This window comes from Oculina patagonica, chromosome 2 (genome assembly GCF_052425735.1).
Source record: "Oculina patagonica isolate OP01 chromosome 2, crgOcupat, whole genome shotgun sequence".
In the NCBI taxonomy this organism is placed as follows: domain Eukaryota; kingdom Metazoa; phylum Cnidaria; class Anthozoa; order Scleractinia; family Oculinidae; genus Oculina; species Oculina patagonica.
The window spans coordinates 31,409,142-31,424,267 of record NC_135759.1 but is presented as its reverse complement, the minus strand read 5'-3'; the positions used below and the strand labels follow the sequence as shown (position 1 = coordinate 31,424,267).

Below are 15,126 nucleotides of genomic sequence, written 5' to 3'. Positions count from 1 at the left end.
TGTCTCCCTAAATGGCTAAAATTTTCAAGTCTACAACATATAGATAGATTATAGCACAAGTAATGTATAAACTGATCACTGTAATTTCCTTATATATAGGCAAATTACAGTTAGAAGTTGAACTATTTATTTCGATTAGGTTATCTTCATTTACAACATTTGGTGCGTGTTCGACACTCAAGATATTGCAAAATGTATCTTAGCTCATACTTTCTATTATTCAATTGATGATACTCAAACAAAACCTCCCTTAGACTTATTTTTGATATATCTTCACACTATTCGCATTGAAGAGAAAAAAGTATCGTGCTCTAAAAAGAATAACATTCTCGTCTCCAGAGCCACTTGTCCCTTTCAGCCAGTAGGGCCTTGTGCACCAGGACCTGCCGGCTAGCTCTGGGGACAATAATGAATTGAATGCAAGATTTCCTTGATTCGAATGATATTCAACCTGGTTTAAACTCGGCAGTCGGCAATGATTATACGGCCGACTTGGCACTCATGACAGGAGCGCGTGTTTAATTAGGTGGCGGTAAAAGGCGAGTGCTAAAATGGAAAAGAAACTTTATTAACTTGTCAAATAACCATGCACTTAGCTCGGGAACTCGGCCCATACTAATTTGGGTACGCGAAATGAATGCTAGCAGGATGAACTCAGTCTTCATTCAACTTTTTCTCCTTAGGAAATGAAAAAATTTATGCTCAAAAGGTGAATAAAAAAACCCTGACTAAACAAATTGTGCGATATGATATTTGACGTCAAAAGGCTGGGTAAATAATTTTATACCAATTGCAGGCAAGGTGACAAACAGTTCAGTCAAAAACTCGTGTTGCTCAATTCAAGTTCAAGTTTTTTAAACACCGCAAAGCTCAAAATACAGGAAGAAATAGTATTGATATTATAAAGCGTATTAATGGCAGGAAAGGCAAACAATAAAACGCAAGCCTTATATTAAAAACGCTTTTTTCATTTGAGATTAAGAATGCCGGTCTCTAAGAATCAGACAATTTCTCAATTTCTCGGCAAGAGGATGGAACTTCGATTTCTTTCATACTTTTATGTTAGATAGGCTAGGGTATAACTTAAATCACTGTATAGTTCTTTCGATTGAATATCCTTTTATTTTAAAGAAAAATGCAAATAACAAAAATCCGTTAAAATCGTCATTTGAGGCGCTAAATTATTCATGATTTTTTCACGAGTTTGAGAGCCTCGCGTGCAAAAACAAATCACTCTACCGTCTTTTAAACACTCAAACCATAGTTAGCAATCTCTAAACATCTACTGAAATGATTTTGGGAAATATTGCGTTGTTATTTGTAGACAAAATAATTTTATTTCGAAGGCATACAATTCACTGCCGTAAAAGTACTTGGTAAATAAAATTAATTTTCACCATGTGCGAAACCTTCAAATCGTTTAAGCTTCTGGTGGTTGAATGTTAGAAGAATGGTGTATAAATCCCTGTAAAAATTTCTCCGGGCAAATGATTAAAAGCGACGTGAGATCTTTTCGAATTCGGTTAAATATGCAAATATTTGACCTTCCGCGGTCAACTTTGAAGTTACGGGTCAGAAATAATTTTTGTTCCGTGTTCCAAGTCCTAACCCATTTAAGACCAAATTAAGCATATGAAAAAAATATGTCATTTTCTAACCTTTATCTGCTGTAAAAGGTAGGTTCGAAGACCATTTTAGCATGATTACGGCTCTTATCATTCGTCGCATCTGAGCTTCGTTTTCCTTCCGCGGTCAACTTTGAAGTTACGGGTCAGACATGAATGACATGAATATTTCAATCCGTGCACAAGTCTTAACCCATTTTGGGTCAAAATAATCACACACAAAAACATTATGAAATATTCTAACCTTAATCTCCTGTAAAAAGCAGGTGCGAAGGCCTTTTAAGCACGATTCCGGCTCTAAGCATCCGTAGTAATTTGAGCTTCGTTTGTGTAAGTATGTCATATTTAGTGGTCGAAATCCAATCTGTGATCAACTTTCGGCGCTTCTCGTCACCACTGCATCTTCTTCGACGGCATACGCCGATTGTTATTATTGCCTCGTTAATAGTACACAAAAAAATAACATCTGATCGCTAAACGGCATGATGTCGGCGCTTACAGTAGCTTACAGTCCCATCTTGCAATGGGCCGTCTGTTCGTCACGCAATACTGTGTCATGGACATTTTTTTAGGGGGTGGTAGGCGGGTGTGGGAAAGGTTGAATATGCGGAAATGCTTGATTTAATACTTTATGACAAGTACGTACTCGAGCCAGCAACAACAACAACAACAACAACAACAAGTACAGTGATATCTTTTGGCAGACAAGATAAAGCACACGTACTGTCAGTTGATAAGCGTTTGGTACAGTGTAATGCAATGCAACTGTTCGCGAATTCGGTTGCTCGCGCGGGGTTGGTTGTATGTAATACCGGGGGTGGAAGGAGGATATAAATCTTTACTAAACAAGTAGAGTTTTTAAGTAGTTATTCCCTTTTTTACTGTAGAACCGAAAACGAAGAGAAAAACTCGCTTCTATGTTTTATTTTTATTTTTTTTTTTTTTTTTGGGGGGGGGGGGGGTGAGGGGGTGGGGGCCGGGGGGTTCTTGGTGGGTTGGTTAGCAAAGTTTTATTTTTTTTTTCACAAAGATACCTAACCAAATATCGCATGTCCTGTATAAATGGTTAATGATAGAAGTAACGATAAGTTTTGATTTTTTTTTCGTGATCGAGTGGCAACTTAATAAAAACATTGCATCGCAATCTTTTTTCGCCCTCCGGTAAATCTGGGTGACCTGTGGCTTCGGGTGGTCATTCGTCAACCTGTAACAAAGTACTTTCTTGGGGTGCCGTTTTGAACATACTGTCGAATTCATGATGTCTAAATTCAACAATAACTAATTTGAAGTTTAAACGAAATTAAAACATGTTAAAAAAAAACTCAGTGCTAAAACTCTTTGCTAAAAAGGATCAGCAAATTGCTATGGCAATTCGGCGTGTGAAAAAATCGCCAAATTTAATTTAGTGGCTTCCTAAGTAAACAAAACCTTGGTCGTGCTAGTTATTGGCACCGTCTGTTTGCTTAAAGGCTGCGCGTGAACAATTTTTTCAAAGTTCAGTTTATTTCACTGGAAATGGAAGGTTGTTGTTCTTTCAAGGCCCTTGTTCGTGGAGTTTGCGGTTTTGATTCGAAAGATCGAAAGCGTCACACTGAAATCGCTCCTCTACTGTCGTGTGAGAAGGACATCAGCAGTCACAAGTCCCAGTATTAATTTAGTTAACTCTAACATGACTCTTTCCCGTGAAAAACCAAACTTCAGAAGCTAGCTATTTGTTTGGTGTTTTCAAGGCAGCTCTTGAAAACTTCGTTAAGGCCCAAAACCGAAAAATAACAATCTATTCAAGGGGAGGAAAAGCGTTCCTTGCCGACACAAATAACGGCTAACCGCACACGGCAAAACACAAATCTTTATAAAATCGCTTTACTAATACTTGAACAAAAAGTTCAGTTTTAAGATACCTTTTTTTCGTTTAGCTCGGCGTTTATTTTAGCTGATAGAATTTAGGTACCATATCTAAGGATCACACCCGGAACACATTGCCAAAATGATACCCTACTTATGGATCGAGAACCTCAAGAAATATTCCCTATCCCGGAGTTTTCATAACCTGCGATCAGGAGTTATTTTTCTCGCGGCGGAGAAAGCCTGATCGCAGGTTAGAGTTTTCAGAGCAACTCTCACCCGGACGATCACACTTTACGACCTGATACTGGGTTCAAACCATTTACTTCTTTACTATATAAAGACTGTATAACGAAGTTTTCAAGAGCTGCCTTATAAACTTATGAAGTTTGGTTTTTCACGGGAAAGAGTCATGTTAGAGTTAACTAAATTAATACTGGGACTTGTGACTGCTGATGTCCTTCTCACCAGAGGGGGGGGATTTATGTGAGCTTTATTTTAAAAAAAAAAACACAAAACCACAAAAAAGGCCTTAAAAAAAAAACAACCTTCCATTTCCAGTGAAATAAACTGAACTTTGAAAAAATTGTTCACGCGCAGCCTTTAAGCAAACAGACGGTGCCAATAACTAGCACGACCAAGGTTTTGTTTACTTAGGAAGCCACTAAATTAAATTTGGCGATTTTTTCACACGCCGAATTGCCATAGCAATTTGCTGATCCTTTTTAGCAAAGAGTTTTAGCACTGAGTTTTTTTAACATGTTTTAATTTCGTTTAAACTTCAAATTAGTTATTGTTGAATTTAGACATCATGAATTCGACAGTATGTTCAAAACGGCACCCCAAGAAAGTACTTTGTTACAGGTTGACGAATGACCACCCGAGCCACAGGTCACCCAGATACCGTGGGCGGGCGATGCAATGTTTGGCACCGATCACGAATCCTTCTCTTCTTCCCATTCGGACATGCGATTTGGTTGGTTCTTGTTCTTGCACCACCACCCCCCCGGCCCCCACTCCCTCATCCCCCCAAAAACATAGACGCGAGCCCGGTTTTCTCTTCGTTTTCGGTTCTACAGTAAAAAAAGGAATAACTACTTAAAAACTCTACTTGTTTAGTAAAGATTTATATCCTCCTTCCACCCCCGGTATTACAACCAACCCCGCGCGAGCAACCGAATTCGCGAACAGTTCATTGCATTACACTGTACCAAACGCTTATCAACTGACAGTACGTGTGCTTTATCTTGTCTGCCAAAAGATATCACTGTACTTGTTGTTGTTGTTGTTGTTGTTGTTGCTGGCTCGAGTACGTACTTGTCATAAAGTATTAAATCAAGCATTTCCGCATATTTTACCCCCCCCAAACTTTAAAAATTTTAACAATTAAAAAAAAATTTTTATATATAATTTTTTAAATTTATAAAAAAAAATTTTTAAAAAAAATTCAACTTTAAAAAATTTATAAAGGGTATTTTAAAAAAAAAGAACCCGGCGTTTATCGGGGCCCGGCGTTTAATCGAGAAAATACGGTTTCAACCTTTCCCACACCCGCCTACCACCCCCTAAAAAAATGTCCATGACACAGTATTGCGTGACGAACAGACGGCCCATTGCAAGATGGGACTGTAAGCTACTGTAAGCGCCGACATCATGCCGTTTAGCGATCAGATGTTATTTTTTTGTGTACTATTAACGAGGCAATAATAACAATCGGCGTATGCCGTCGAAGAAGATGCAGTGGTGACGAGAAGCGCCGAAAGTTGATCACAGATTGGATTTCGACCACTAAATATGACATACTTACACAAACGAAGCTCAAATTACTACGGATGCTTAGAGCCGGAATCGTGCTTAAAAGGCCTTCGCACCTGCTTTTTACAGCAGATTAAGGTTAGAATATTTCATAATGTTTTTGTGTGTGATTATTTTGACCCAAAATGGGTTAAGACTTGTGCACGGATTGAAATATTCATGTCATTCACGTCTGACCCGTAACTTCAAAGTTGACCGCGGAAGGAAAACGAAGCTCAGATGCGACGAATGATAAGAGCCGTAATCACGCTAAAATGGCCTTCGAACCTACCTTTTACAGCAGATAAAGGTTAGAAAATGACATATTTTTTTCATATGCTTAATTTGGTCTTAAATGGGTTAGGACTTGGAACACGGAACAAAAATTATTTCTGACCCGTAACTTCAAAGTTGACCGCGGAAGGTCAAATATTTGCATATTTAACCGAATTCGAAAAGATCTCACGTCGCTTTTAATCATTTGCCCGGAGAAATTTTTACAGTGATTTATACACCATTCTTCTAACATTCAACCACCAGAAGCTTAAACGATTTGAAGGTTTCGCACATGGTGAAAATTAATTTTATTTACCAAGTACTTTTACGGCAGTGAATTGTATGCCTTCGAAATAAAATTATTTTGTCTACAAAGATCAACGTAATATTTCCCAAAATCATTTCAGTAGATGTTTAGAGATTGCTAACTATGGTTTGAGTGTTTAAAAGACGGTAGAGTGATTTGTTTTTGCACGCGAGGCTCTCAAACTCGTGCAAAAGTCATGAATAATTTAGCGCCTCAAATGACGATTTTAACGGATTTTTGTTATTTGCATTTTTCTTTAAAATAAAAGGATATTCAATCGAAAGAACTATACAGTGATTTAAGTTATACCCTAGCCTATCTAACATAAAAGTATGAAAGAAATCGAAGTTCCATCCTCTTGCCACAAAATGTTGGATTCTAAGCGACCGGCATTCTTAAAAAGTGTGACGCTTCCAAAAAAATATAAAAATGGGAAGATTGTTACACATTATTTTTTAGCAATGATTTTATTCGAAATCTATTATTTGTTTCTTTCAAAGAGACAAAAGAAAAGGATTTAGACTGATGTGTTAACGGTAATGTGCAATCGATAAAAAAGGGTTTTAAAAATAAATATTTTGTTGCAAACAAATGGAATTTGACGTAGGTTTTCCGTCGATCTGACGAAGTGTAAATGTGAAAGTAACACCTCAGTTTAAACTGCCAGTCAGGTGCAATCACGCCTCTTTTTTATTTCCTCTTTTGTGGCAACCGCATGAATATCAAATGTAAACAGAGTTTGTCTTATATACGTTATTCATCCTTTTGTGCCTTGTTGTAGTTAAGTGAGTTGTCGGCGGCCTGAAGTTCCACTGAGAACAATGTCGTACAGAATTCGTTTAGAGCAGTTATTTTACGTTATACTCACTCTTGTTGTTTGTGTTGTTCTAAGTATTCCACTTCAAAACCAGGTAAGCACAGAGTTTTTTTCCATTTAATGCAAATGATTTGACAATGGCGAGGTACTTCAAATTTCATGACCATAAACTTCAAGTCGGTTCAATCAAGTTAATGATATTTTCAATAAGAAAACTAACTTTTTTGTCTTCTCCTTTAAGGCTTTGAGTGATTTACGCATCCGAAAAGGTAATGTGCATATTTTAGTTATTTTTTACACTTATTTTACCATGTAGGTAACAATACGTTATGTATATATAGATCTTAACAAAAGGTTAAATTCCGTACTGATTTTCTCGATTAAACGCAGGACCTTGAATAAACGCTGGGTCTACAAAGTGAACTTGTAACTAAGCCTCTTAAGCATTTATTTGAGGTGTATAATGCTTTTGAGCAAGTGGTAACATATCTGTCTGTCAGAAATAATGAATGAAACCCCTTGGTTATAAACATCGAGATTGAATAAACTGCAGGATTCAAATAAACGCCGGCTCCATCAGGCCATTTTTGAAATAAACGGAATTTAATTGAGAAAATACAGTATCCAACATTTTCGTGGATACCAGTTGTTACACTTAAATAACCAGGATTTATGTGTCTCGTAAGGCAGTTATTGAAAGTTATATTCTCTACACAAGCAAATGCACAAACGGGTACAAAATCGCTCAGAGTTGTTCGCTCAGAGTTTGTTTGATTTAGAACTCCTACATCAGTTTGCATGTATTGAACAAGTTCATTTTTGTTTCTCTTTTATTTTTGTGACAGCTCGTAATTTGTATCAATTTGGTAACATGGTGAACTGTATGACCAACAGAAGCCGCTTTAGTTACAGCGACTATGGCTGCTGGTGTGGGATGGGCGGAAAAGGAGACCCTGTGGATGAACTAGACAAGTATGTAAATGTAGAGTTAGAAAATAAAATGAAATGATAAACTTTATATATAAGATCTATGATCAAATAACATTATTGGCAAATGGAGCCCTGTATGGAAATTTACTCTAATTTATCGACACAATGACTGAAAAAAGATCCTCCAACCGTGTTTGTTATTTTTTGAGGCAATGTAGAAAGCAAACAAAGCTAACAAAATTGAATGGACTGCGCTTCCCGTCCCTTTTCTGTGCAAACAAAAAAGGACGGATTGTGCCTTTTCTTCATCTTCAATGTTCAAGAAAGCTAACTAGAATTATCTTAGTAATGTTCTATAATTAACCTCACCTTCTCTACCAAATTGTTGAATGAAATTTTTTCGGAACCGTCAATTTCAACTAAATAGATTTGTGCCATAACAATAATTTTATATCAAATTCACAAAAAAGTGTTACGATCAACTAGTTAAAAAGTTTAGATCGTGCACACAAGTTATTGTTAAGTTAAATGACTTGATTGTGTCGTCTTCTGCGTGTTGCTTATATTGAGGCCTTAAGCGTCCCATGGGCGTAAAAAGGACGGATGGTGATAATGTTGCTTGTATTTCCTAGATGCTGTCAGATTCACGATAAATGCTACGACTCTCTTATGTACACCAAGTGTCATTATCCGTTCCATGTTTATACCGTGGTCTACCAATACCATGGATGCAGGCAGTGCGGTATGTATTAAGTACACAAAAATAGGCACATTTTGTGCAATGCCAGTGGCTTGGTCAAACTAATTTCACCTAATCATTTATGTTTAATTTATTTATGAAGAGAAAATTTGAGCACTGTCGACCACCGCGCTCCCTTGCAAATTGCCAACCGTACAAGTGATGAAAGCCTTTTTGCATCTTTTACACTTTTTTCCATCAATGTTTCTTGACAACTTGTCGGTAGTTCGTTTTTATGTTTCTTTCACAAATCATTATTCAGAGGTTTTATTTTGTTTTAGAGATGAATGTGGAATTAGTAAATCCTGCTAATGAGCGATCGTCCTATCGAAGGGCATATTAATTATTTAAATTTGGCACATGAACTGTTAATGAATTTCGCTCTTAGCAGCGCACCCTTTTTTTGTATTATCTCTCGCTTTTCTTTCTGGCTTATTAATTAGTAAATTTATTAATTTATTTATTTATTCCAATTTCAGATCCCATCTCCAGCTACCCCTCGAAAGATGACAGAGTTGACGTGGAATGTAAAAAGCTTGTGTGCGAGTGTGACAGCGCCGCCGCACTATGTTTCAGTCAGGCAGCATACAATTCGTCTTATTACAACTACGATACATCAAAATGTTAGCAAACGCAATAATGTTATCGCTTAGTGTCATAACCATCCTCGGAGACCCAGGGGCAGTTAGTGGGGCGAAACGAAGGAAAAACGGGCAGAAATCGTAGCGACGAAATTAAGTTTTCAAGAACGGCACGAAGTGCGGGCACTTCGTGCCGTTCTTGAAAACTTTCGTCGCTACGATTTCTGCCCGTTTTTCCTTCGTTTAGCCCCACTAACTGCCCCTGGGTCTCCGAGGATGTGTCATAACGAAACTTCTCCCAGTGTGTCATTTAAATACTGCATGACGGGAAAATATTAAATATAATTTTAATAAACCTTTTAACACAGTTGAATTTCCAGTGGTATCCTTGTCCCTCAGCCCAAACATTCCAGGAAAATTTCAAATTCCACGAGAAAAGGAATCCATTTAAACGCATCTCCCCTATAAAGTGGCTCGCAACAGTTTTCAGCACTTATGCCTTAAAATCACGTATCTTTGATTGATTGATGCTGCCATTCCCTATTGATGTATGGTAAAACAATGGTATTAAAGTCATTGGAGAACGCATTGCGATGTTATTTGACGTCACAGGTTACCATAGCAGTGACACAACCAGTACAAAAGCAACCTTAATTTTTGCTTTGAAAAGCAACATAAACATAAGTGCAAGCACTAGCATATGAAGAAGGGACACTCAAGGAGTCTACTAGGAATCTTCACAGAATAAACAAGAGCGTTAGAACATAAAGCCAAACTGTTTGTTCTCATGTCTGCACACTCAACATAAGAATTACATTGCAATTGCATTTATGTCCCGCTCGTCCTGACCAGGCTATGCTTAGGCTGTTTCAGCGTCGCAAAGTAGCAATGCTCATGTGAAGAAAGCCGCAGCATGTTTACCTTTCGTAAATGGTCGATGCCATTTTAGCGACAATCAGAATTTTTGTACGAAAGGGAAATCAGCGTGGCCAGTAAAAGTCAACCTAATGAACTAAAAGAACCCAAGAAATGATTTTCTATACTTTCTAGCACAATGATTTATTGTAGTTTATGCTTCGACTATGGAATGCAAACTCATTCTGTTTAAAGCATCTTGCTGCCGCACCATCGCATTCACAAAGAGCCTTCTGACAAACAGTGTTGAAACGCCTTGACGCTAAAAGGAAAGGAAAAGACAAGTCTATTTAGAACTTTCTTATTAAAATGATTTACAACTTTTTGCCATCTTTAGTATTCCCTTATGTAGGAAGAGTTAAGTGATTGACTTCTAAAGTAATGTGGCACTAATGATTGATAACGATAAAAAGTAAATACCACAATCGTTGCTATGGTAGCCTCTGCTGCTAAGAAACTTGTAAAGAGTCATTCTATGAGTATATGCAATCATCATGGCGTAGTTTGGCAAAACTCGAAGATTTCCTCCCAATTGAACTCTTAGTTTGAAAACTCGCATCCTAAGACTAAAAAAAACATAAAGAGCCTCCTTTTTCGTTATGCCTTTCTTCATTGTGGCAAATACTTTCAACAAAAATCGCCTTCCATTTACTGCACTTTTCTTCCTTAACCGGTATTCTTATTTCGTAGTATGAACTCACCACAACTCGAACAACCGTATCTCCAGTAAAAGGTTAGATACACTGCACTTTCATAGGAGCCGCAGATTTTATTGTCTATGATGTCATCATAGCACTTGTCGTGAATAAGACAACACCTACGGAGATAAGTTATTGAGGTCGTGTTATGTTCTATTTGGAACAAACGTTTCAACAGCAACCAGATTTGGTTGATTTCGTTAAAGAATAAGATTGGAACATCTCATTTTAGTATTTTAAATATATCCATCATTTCAAGTCATTATCAGCAATGAAGTTGCACATGCCTAGTCTTAGCATCGATTTTGTAACTATGACTTAAGTCTGATTCCCGCTGCCACTAAGATAAATTGATTTTTTCCCGTGTTTGTAAAAGGTCCTTAAGCCCAAAAGTTCAAACGCAGCAGAGTACAATACCCTCTAAATGACCACCTTACCCCTTGAAGCTGTTCATCATTCTGAAAGAGATTTATACTCGTTTACATTTAACATATTGAAAGTTGCTTTAGTTACCGATCAATCTCATCCAAAGGCTCTCCTTTTCCTCCCACTCCACAGTGGCAGCCATATCCATTATACGCAAACGGATTTCTTTTAGTTTCACACCAAATCATCAGGCCAAACTGAACTGCATTTCTTTTTGCCCGTGTCAGAAACCTCCCTGTTAAATGCAAAAAAGTAAGTTCTCATAAATTACTACAATCCATTTTTTGCATTATATTCTTTGACCAGTGAGCGCTTTTGAACAAACGCATAATAAAATGTAACCTCGTTTTATGTAAATTCTTTTAAACAAATTTTACATAAACATGTTAAAATTATTGACAATTTTTCATTTGACAAGGGGGCAACAGTAGTCGCTAATAAAAAGGAGGATTTTATATATTTTTAATTTTTAATCTATTATATTTTTAATGTTGTATGTAAATTTCTCTTCTTTTTATCTTAGTGTTAGTTAGTGTGCTAGTTTTAAATTTATAAATGTAATTCTTAATTTTTAGTATAGTAGGTCCACATCAGCCCTTTGGCTGCCTTTTTACCCAACCTACTCATCAAATAAAGTATGTATGTATGTATGTATGTATGTATGTATGTATGTATGTATGTATGTATGTATGTATGTATGTATGTATGTATGTATGTATGTATGTATGTATGTATGTATGTATGTATGTATGTATGCAATGGAAAAAAAAAAACATTTTTTGTTGTGTCTAGAACGTACCTTGCTCATTGTCGGTTGTCTCCATACCGCCCAAGGGATGCTTTTCATACATGCGTGTTTTAAAAGAAAAAGAAAAATTTATGATTAATTTTTAGGTCTCCCAAAACTTTCTATTCGGTAATAAAAGAACGATTTTGAACGTCCAGAACCAAGGTCACAACATTTGAAATAGCACATAGGTTGGCTTAATCAAAGGAAACAAAATTGCCGCAGAGCATTAGCCTTTAATTTCTTTCCGCAAAAAGAAAAAACAAACAAACAAACAAACAAACGAAAACGAGAAACGTACAAACAAATCTCCAATTTAAGGTATAAAATAAAAATCAAAATTAAAGGGGCTACGTTGATACCAAGGAAGTAATATACTACAATACACCCTCTTTTGGTTGTCGAAAACATGTGTTTTTTAGGTGGCTGGCAACACTTTCCACTTTCCAGCATTTATACGTTCGTTGGTCGATACGACCTTTATTACTTGGCGCTATAAGAGTGCCAGTATCAAACAACTGCCCATTTACTGGCCGAATGTTTGAAGTTGTGGTCATTTGCTTGACATAACAAGTACCGTAAAAGGTACCACAGCATACCATAGCAGCTGCCATAGCAGCAGTAACACCTTAATTCTTTATTGAAAAGGCTTGCCGGTGGAGTCTTCGTTAAATAATGACTTTCTCATGTCGTTTAAACAAAGTTAAATAATAATTTTAGGTACAGCAAACCGTTTTACGACTGAAGGGGAAAGGGAAATTTTTGTTAGCTATCGTAACTTTTCCTAAAACAGTGATTAGATCGAGATATCATTTCAAGCAATGGATAAATGTGTTTGTCTTCCGACTTGAGCACATTTCACTAGGGTGGTTGTGTCGAGGATAAAATTGTTTCAAATAAATATAAATAGTTGATAAATGACCTTGTATAACTATTATTATTTTAAAGTGCAAGTCGGGGAAATGGATTCTTCACTGAAAGGTCGGCAAACATCGCACACCGATTTTACTGACCGAAATGCCGTACAGTTTACTTGGTGAGGTATTTTACATATATATTTTAAAATAAAGATCACTTACCTTTTGCACTGAAGGAAAAGTACTTCCACCTTTAATAAATGCTAGAACAGCGAAAATTATAAATCTCCTTCGCATTTTCATGGACGAAATAAGAATGTGATGCAACCTTAAAATGTTGTGGCGTAAAGATAATGGACTACTAAATGTTTTACTTTATTTTTATTTCCTAATTCTCCTTTGGTTTAAGCAGCTGTAACAATAAATGGTTGTTCATATTAGAAATGGCAATAAAACTGAGAGTAGTAATTTACTCAATAATTGGACAAGTAATTTTATAATTGGCAGAATGTGTTAAACAAAACCTAATTAAGGGTGCGTTTCTTTGGGAAAAATCCAAATCCGGATTCTTGATCCAAAAACGGATTTTGCGTTTCTTTACCTATATCCGAAAATGGATTAATCTTGGATCAATGATCTGAAGAATCCACACTTCGAGTGGATACATCAGATCATATCTGAATCCGGATTTTTAGGATTCATGATCCGTGCGTTTCTTTGGGAAAGGATTCGAAAAAAGTACCTTGGCCCAGCGGTCTTTGCTGTGAAAATACAGGTTCGCTCTTTGTAAACACTGCCATACAGAAAGTTTTAGGCGGTTATTTCGATCAAAATTTAAAAATATTTCACGATAAAAGGAAACGGTAGCTTCAGATAGGTATGTAGTATCATTTTAAACGGGATACAGATTTTCTAGAACAGCCACTGTGTGCCTACGGAAGTTGTATCCTTTTGAAATTGTCACTAGTGAAATTTGCACTGATCATTTCGCAATCATTTTCGCTCTCAGATGCTTTCTCTCGCCACATTGTGCTTAACGCTAAAGAGATCTACTTCGACGTGTGGTTTTTGTAAAGATTTTGTATGCTTAAATTATTTTAGCTAGGATACATTCGACGAAAAATAAATTTGTGCTGATATTTTATGTTCTGTGCGAAATGTGTTTACGGGGTTGTCATGGCAAAAAATCCGTTTTCGGATTCTTCGTTTCTTTGAGAGCAAAGTATCCGTGTGATCTGAGATCAATGATCCAATTTTGGATTTTCCCAAAGAAACGCACCCTAAAATTTCTGGCGTGATTATCTCAGAATTAAGACATCGAGAATTCCATCATTGTGTAGTCTTACAGATACTGTCGTCTTAGAGAAAATTACTGTTTTTACGGTTTTTTGGTTCTTACAAAGACGGTGCTTATCTCTCTGCTCCGTAATATCCATTTAATTTCGCTTTTTCAATTACAGTAATTACTCTGACTTTTGCACTGAAGGAAAGTCCTTCCACCTTCAATAAGTGCTAGAACAGCGAAAATTATCAGTCCCCTTTGCATTTTCATGGATGAAATAAGAATGTGATGCAACCATGAAATGTTGATGTGGCGTAAAGATGATGGAACTACTTAATGTTTTACTCTATATTTATTTCTTAGCTTGCCTTTGGTTTAAGCAGCTGTAACAATAGATGGTTGTCCATATTAGTGATGGCAATAAAACTGAAAGTAGTTATGTACTCAATAATTGGACAAGTAATTTTATAATTGGCAGAAGGTGTTAAACAAAACCTAATCGAAATTTCTAGAGTGATTAGGGATATGATAACCTCATAATTACTAAAAAACGCGTTTTCCATCACTGTGTAGTCTTACAGATACTATATTTAAGAGAAAATAACTATTTTTACTATTTTTTGGTTCTTACAAAGGCGGTGCTTCTCTCTCAGCTCCACAATATCCATATAAGTTCGCTTTTCCAATAACAGTAATTAATCTGACGCTAAAGTACACCGCTAGAAAATCTAATCTGTTTTCAAACAAGGCGTGATATAAGAACCAATCAGATTCGGGAATTTTGTCGTTAAGAAACTAATGCAAATACCTGTTGATTTCAATAAATTTCTAAGATTTATTTTGATACGTATTTTTTAATTATTTGCAGAAGGTCTTTTCCCATGGACGAGATCAATGTTAATGGTTCATTTCCTGATAACGGTCAGGTGAAAGCCTTTTACTTGAATGCAAAACTGTGATACTGCTTGTTGAACGTCATTAATGTTTTATTATGTTTTAAAAAAATTACGTTAAATAAAAGGAAGAGACGTTAACTGGAAGCACATGGTCCAAGACTTTTAATTAATTTTTTTACTGCATGGGAGAAAGTCTGGCTGATCACGAAAAAAATATGCTTATAAAGCGAACAAGATATTTACGAGACACTAGCATTAGTATTCTGTTTTTGAAACGTTGTTAGTTAAATAAAAATGAAGGCTCGGTCTTTTGCATTTTAGATAGTGTTATTTATATAAACAAGCTTTTTA

General features: G+C 36.3%; 2 protein-coding genes across 3 annotated transcripts; one reads left to right on the top strand and one right to left on the bottom strand.

Annotated features, from left to right (window-relative positions):
• The first annotated feature begins 6,364 nt into the window (after positions 1-6,364).
• Positions 6,365-9,418, top strand: LOC144644125 (basic phospholipase A2 nigroxin A-like). 2 transcript variants are annotated; one of them, XM_078503548.1, is made up of 5 exons: positions 6,365-6,758; positions 6,906-6,933; positions 7,510-7,636; positions 8,227-8,336; positions 8,813-9,418. In XM_078503548.1, the coding sequence occupies exons 1-5, from the start codon at positions 6,669-6,671 to the stop codon at positions 8,959-8,961; spliced, it is 504 nt and encodes a 167-aa protein (XP_078359674.1). In that variant the 5' UTR covers positions 6,365-6,668; the 3' UTR covers positions 8,962-9,418. The 2 variants fall into 2 exon arrangements, with proteins under 2 accessions (XP_078359674.1, XP_078359673.1); XM_078503547.1 differs by having other exon boundaries at positions 6,365-7,636.
• A 542-nt stretch (positions 9,419-9,960) lies between these two features.
• Positions 9,961-11,792, bottom strand: LOC144642305 (phospholipase A2-like). Its single transcript, XM_078501272.1, has 4 exons — positions 11,753-11,792; positions 11,041-11,188; positions 10,531-10,646; positions 9,961-10,091 (listed from the first exon to the last, which is right to left on the bottom strand). Exons 1-4 carry the CDS (start codon positions 11,775-11,777, stop codon positions 9,961-9,963), a joined length of 420 nt encoding a protein of 139 aa, XP_078357398.1. The 5' UTR covers positions 11,778-11,792.
• Positions 11,793-15,126: the final 3,334 nt, after the last annotated feature.

Bases quoted from the DNA above. Each gene is read 5' to 3' on its own strand.
- LOC144644125 (XM_078503547.1), top strand. From the start codon at position 7,386: ATGCACAAACGGGTACAAAATCGCTCAGAGTTGTTCGCTCAGAGTTTG. The intron at 7,637-8,226 runs GTATGTAAATGT...TGTATTTCCTAG, and splicing joins CCTGTGGATGAACTAGACAA to ATGCTGTCAGATTCACGATA. The intron at 8,337-8,812 runs GTATGTATTAAG...TTCCAATTTCAG, and splicing joins CCATGGATGCAGGCAGTGCG to ATCCCATCTCCAGCTACCCC.
- LOC144642305 (XM_078501272.1), bottom strand. From the start codon at position 11,777: ATGGAGACAACCGACAATGAGCAAG. The intron at 10,647-11,040 runs GTAACTAAAGCA...TTATCTCCGTAG, and splicing joins CCTTTGGATGAGATTGATCG to GTGTTGTCTTATTCACGACA. The intron at 10,092-10,530 runs GTGAGTTCATAC...CTTTCCTTTTAG, and splicing joins ATACGGTTGTTCGAGTTGTG to CGTCAAGGCGTTTCAACACT.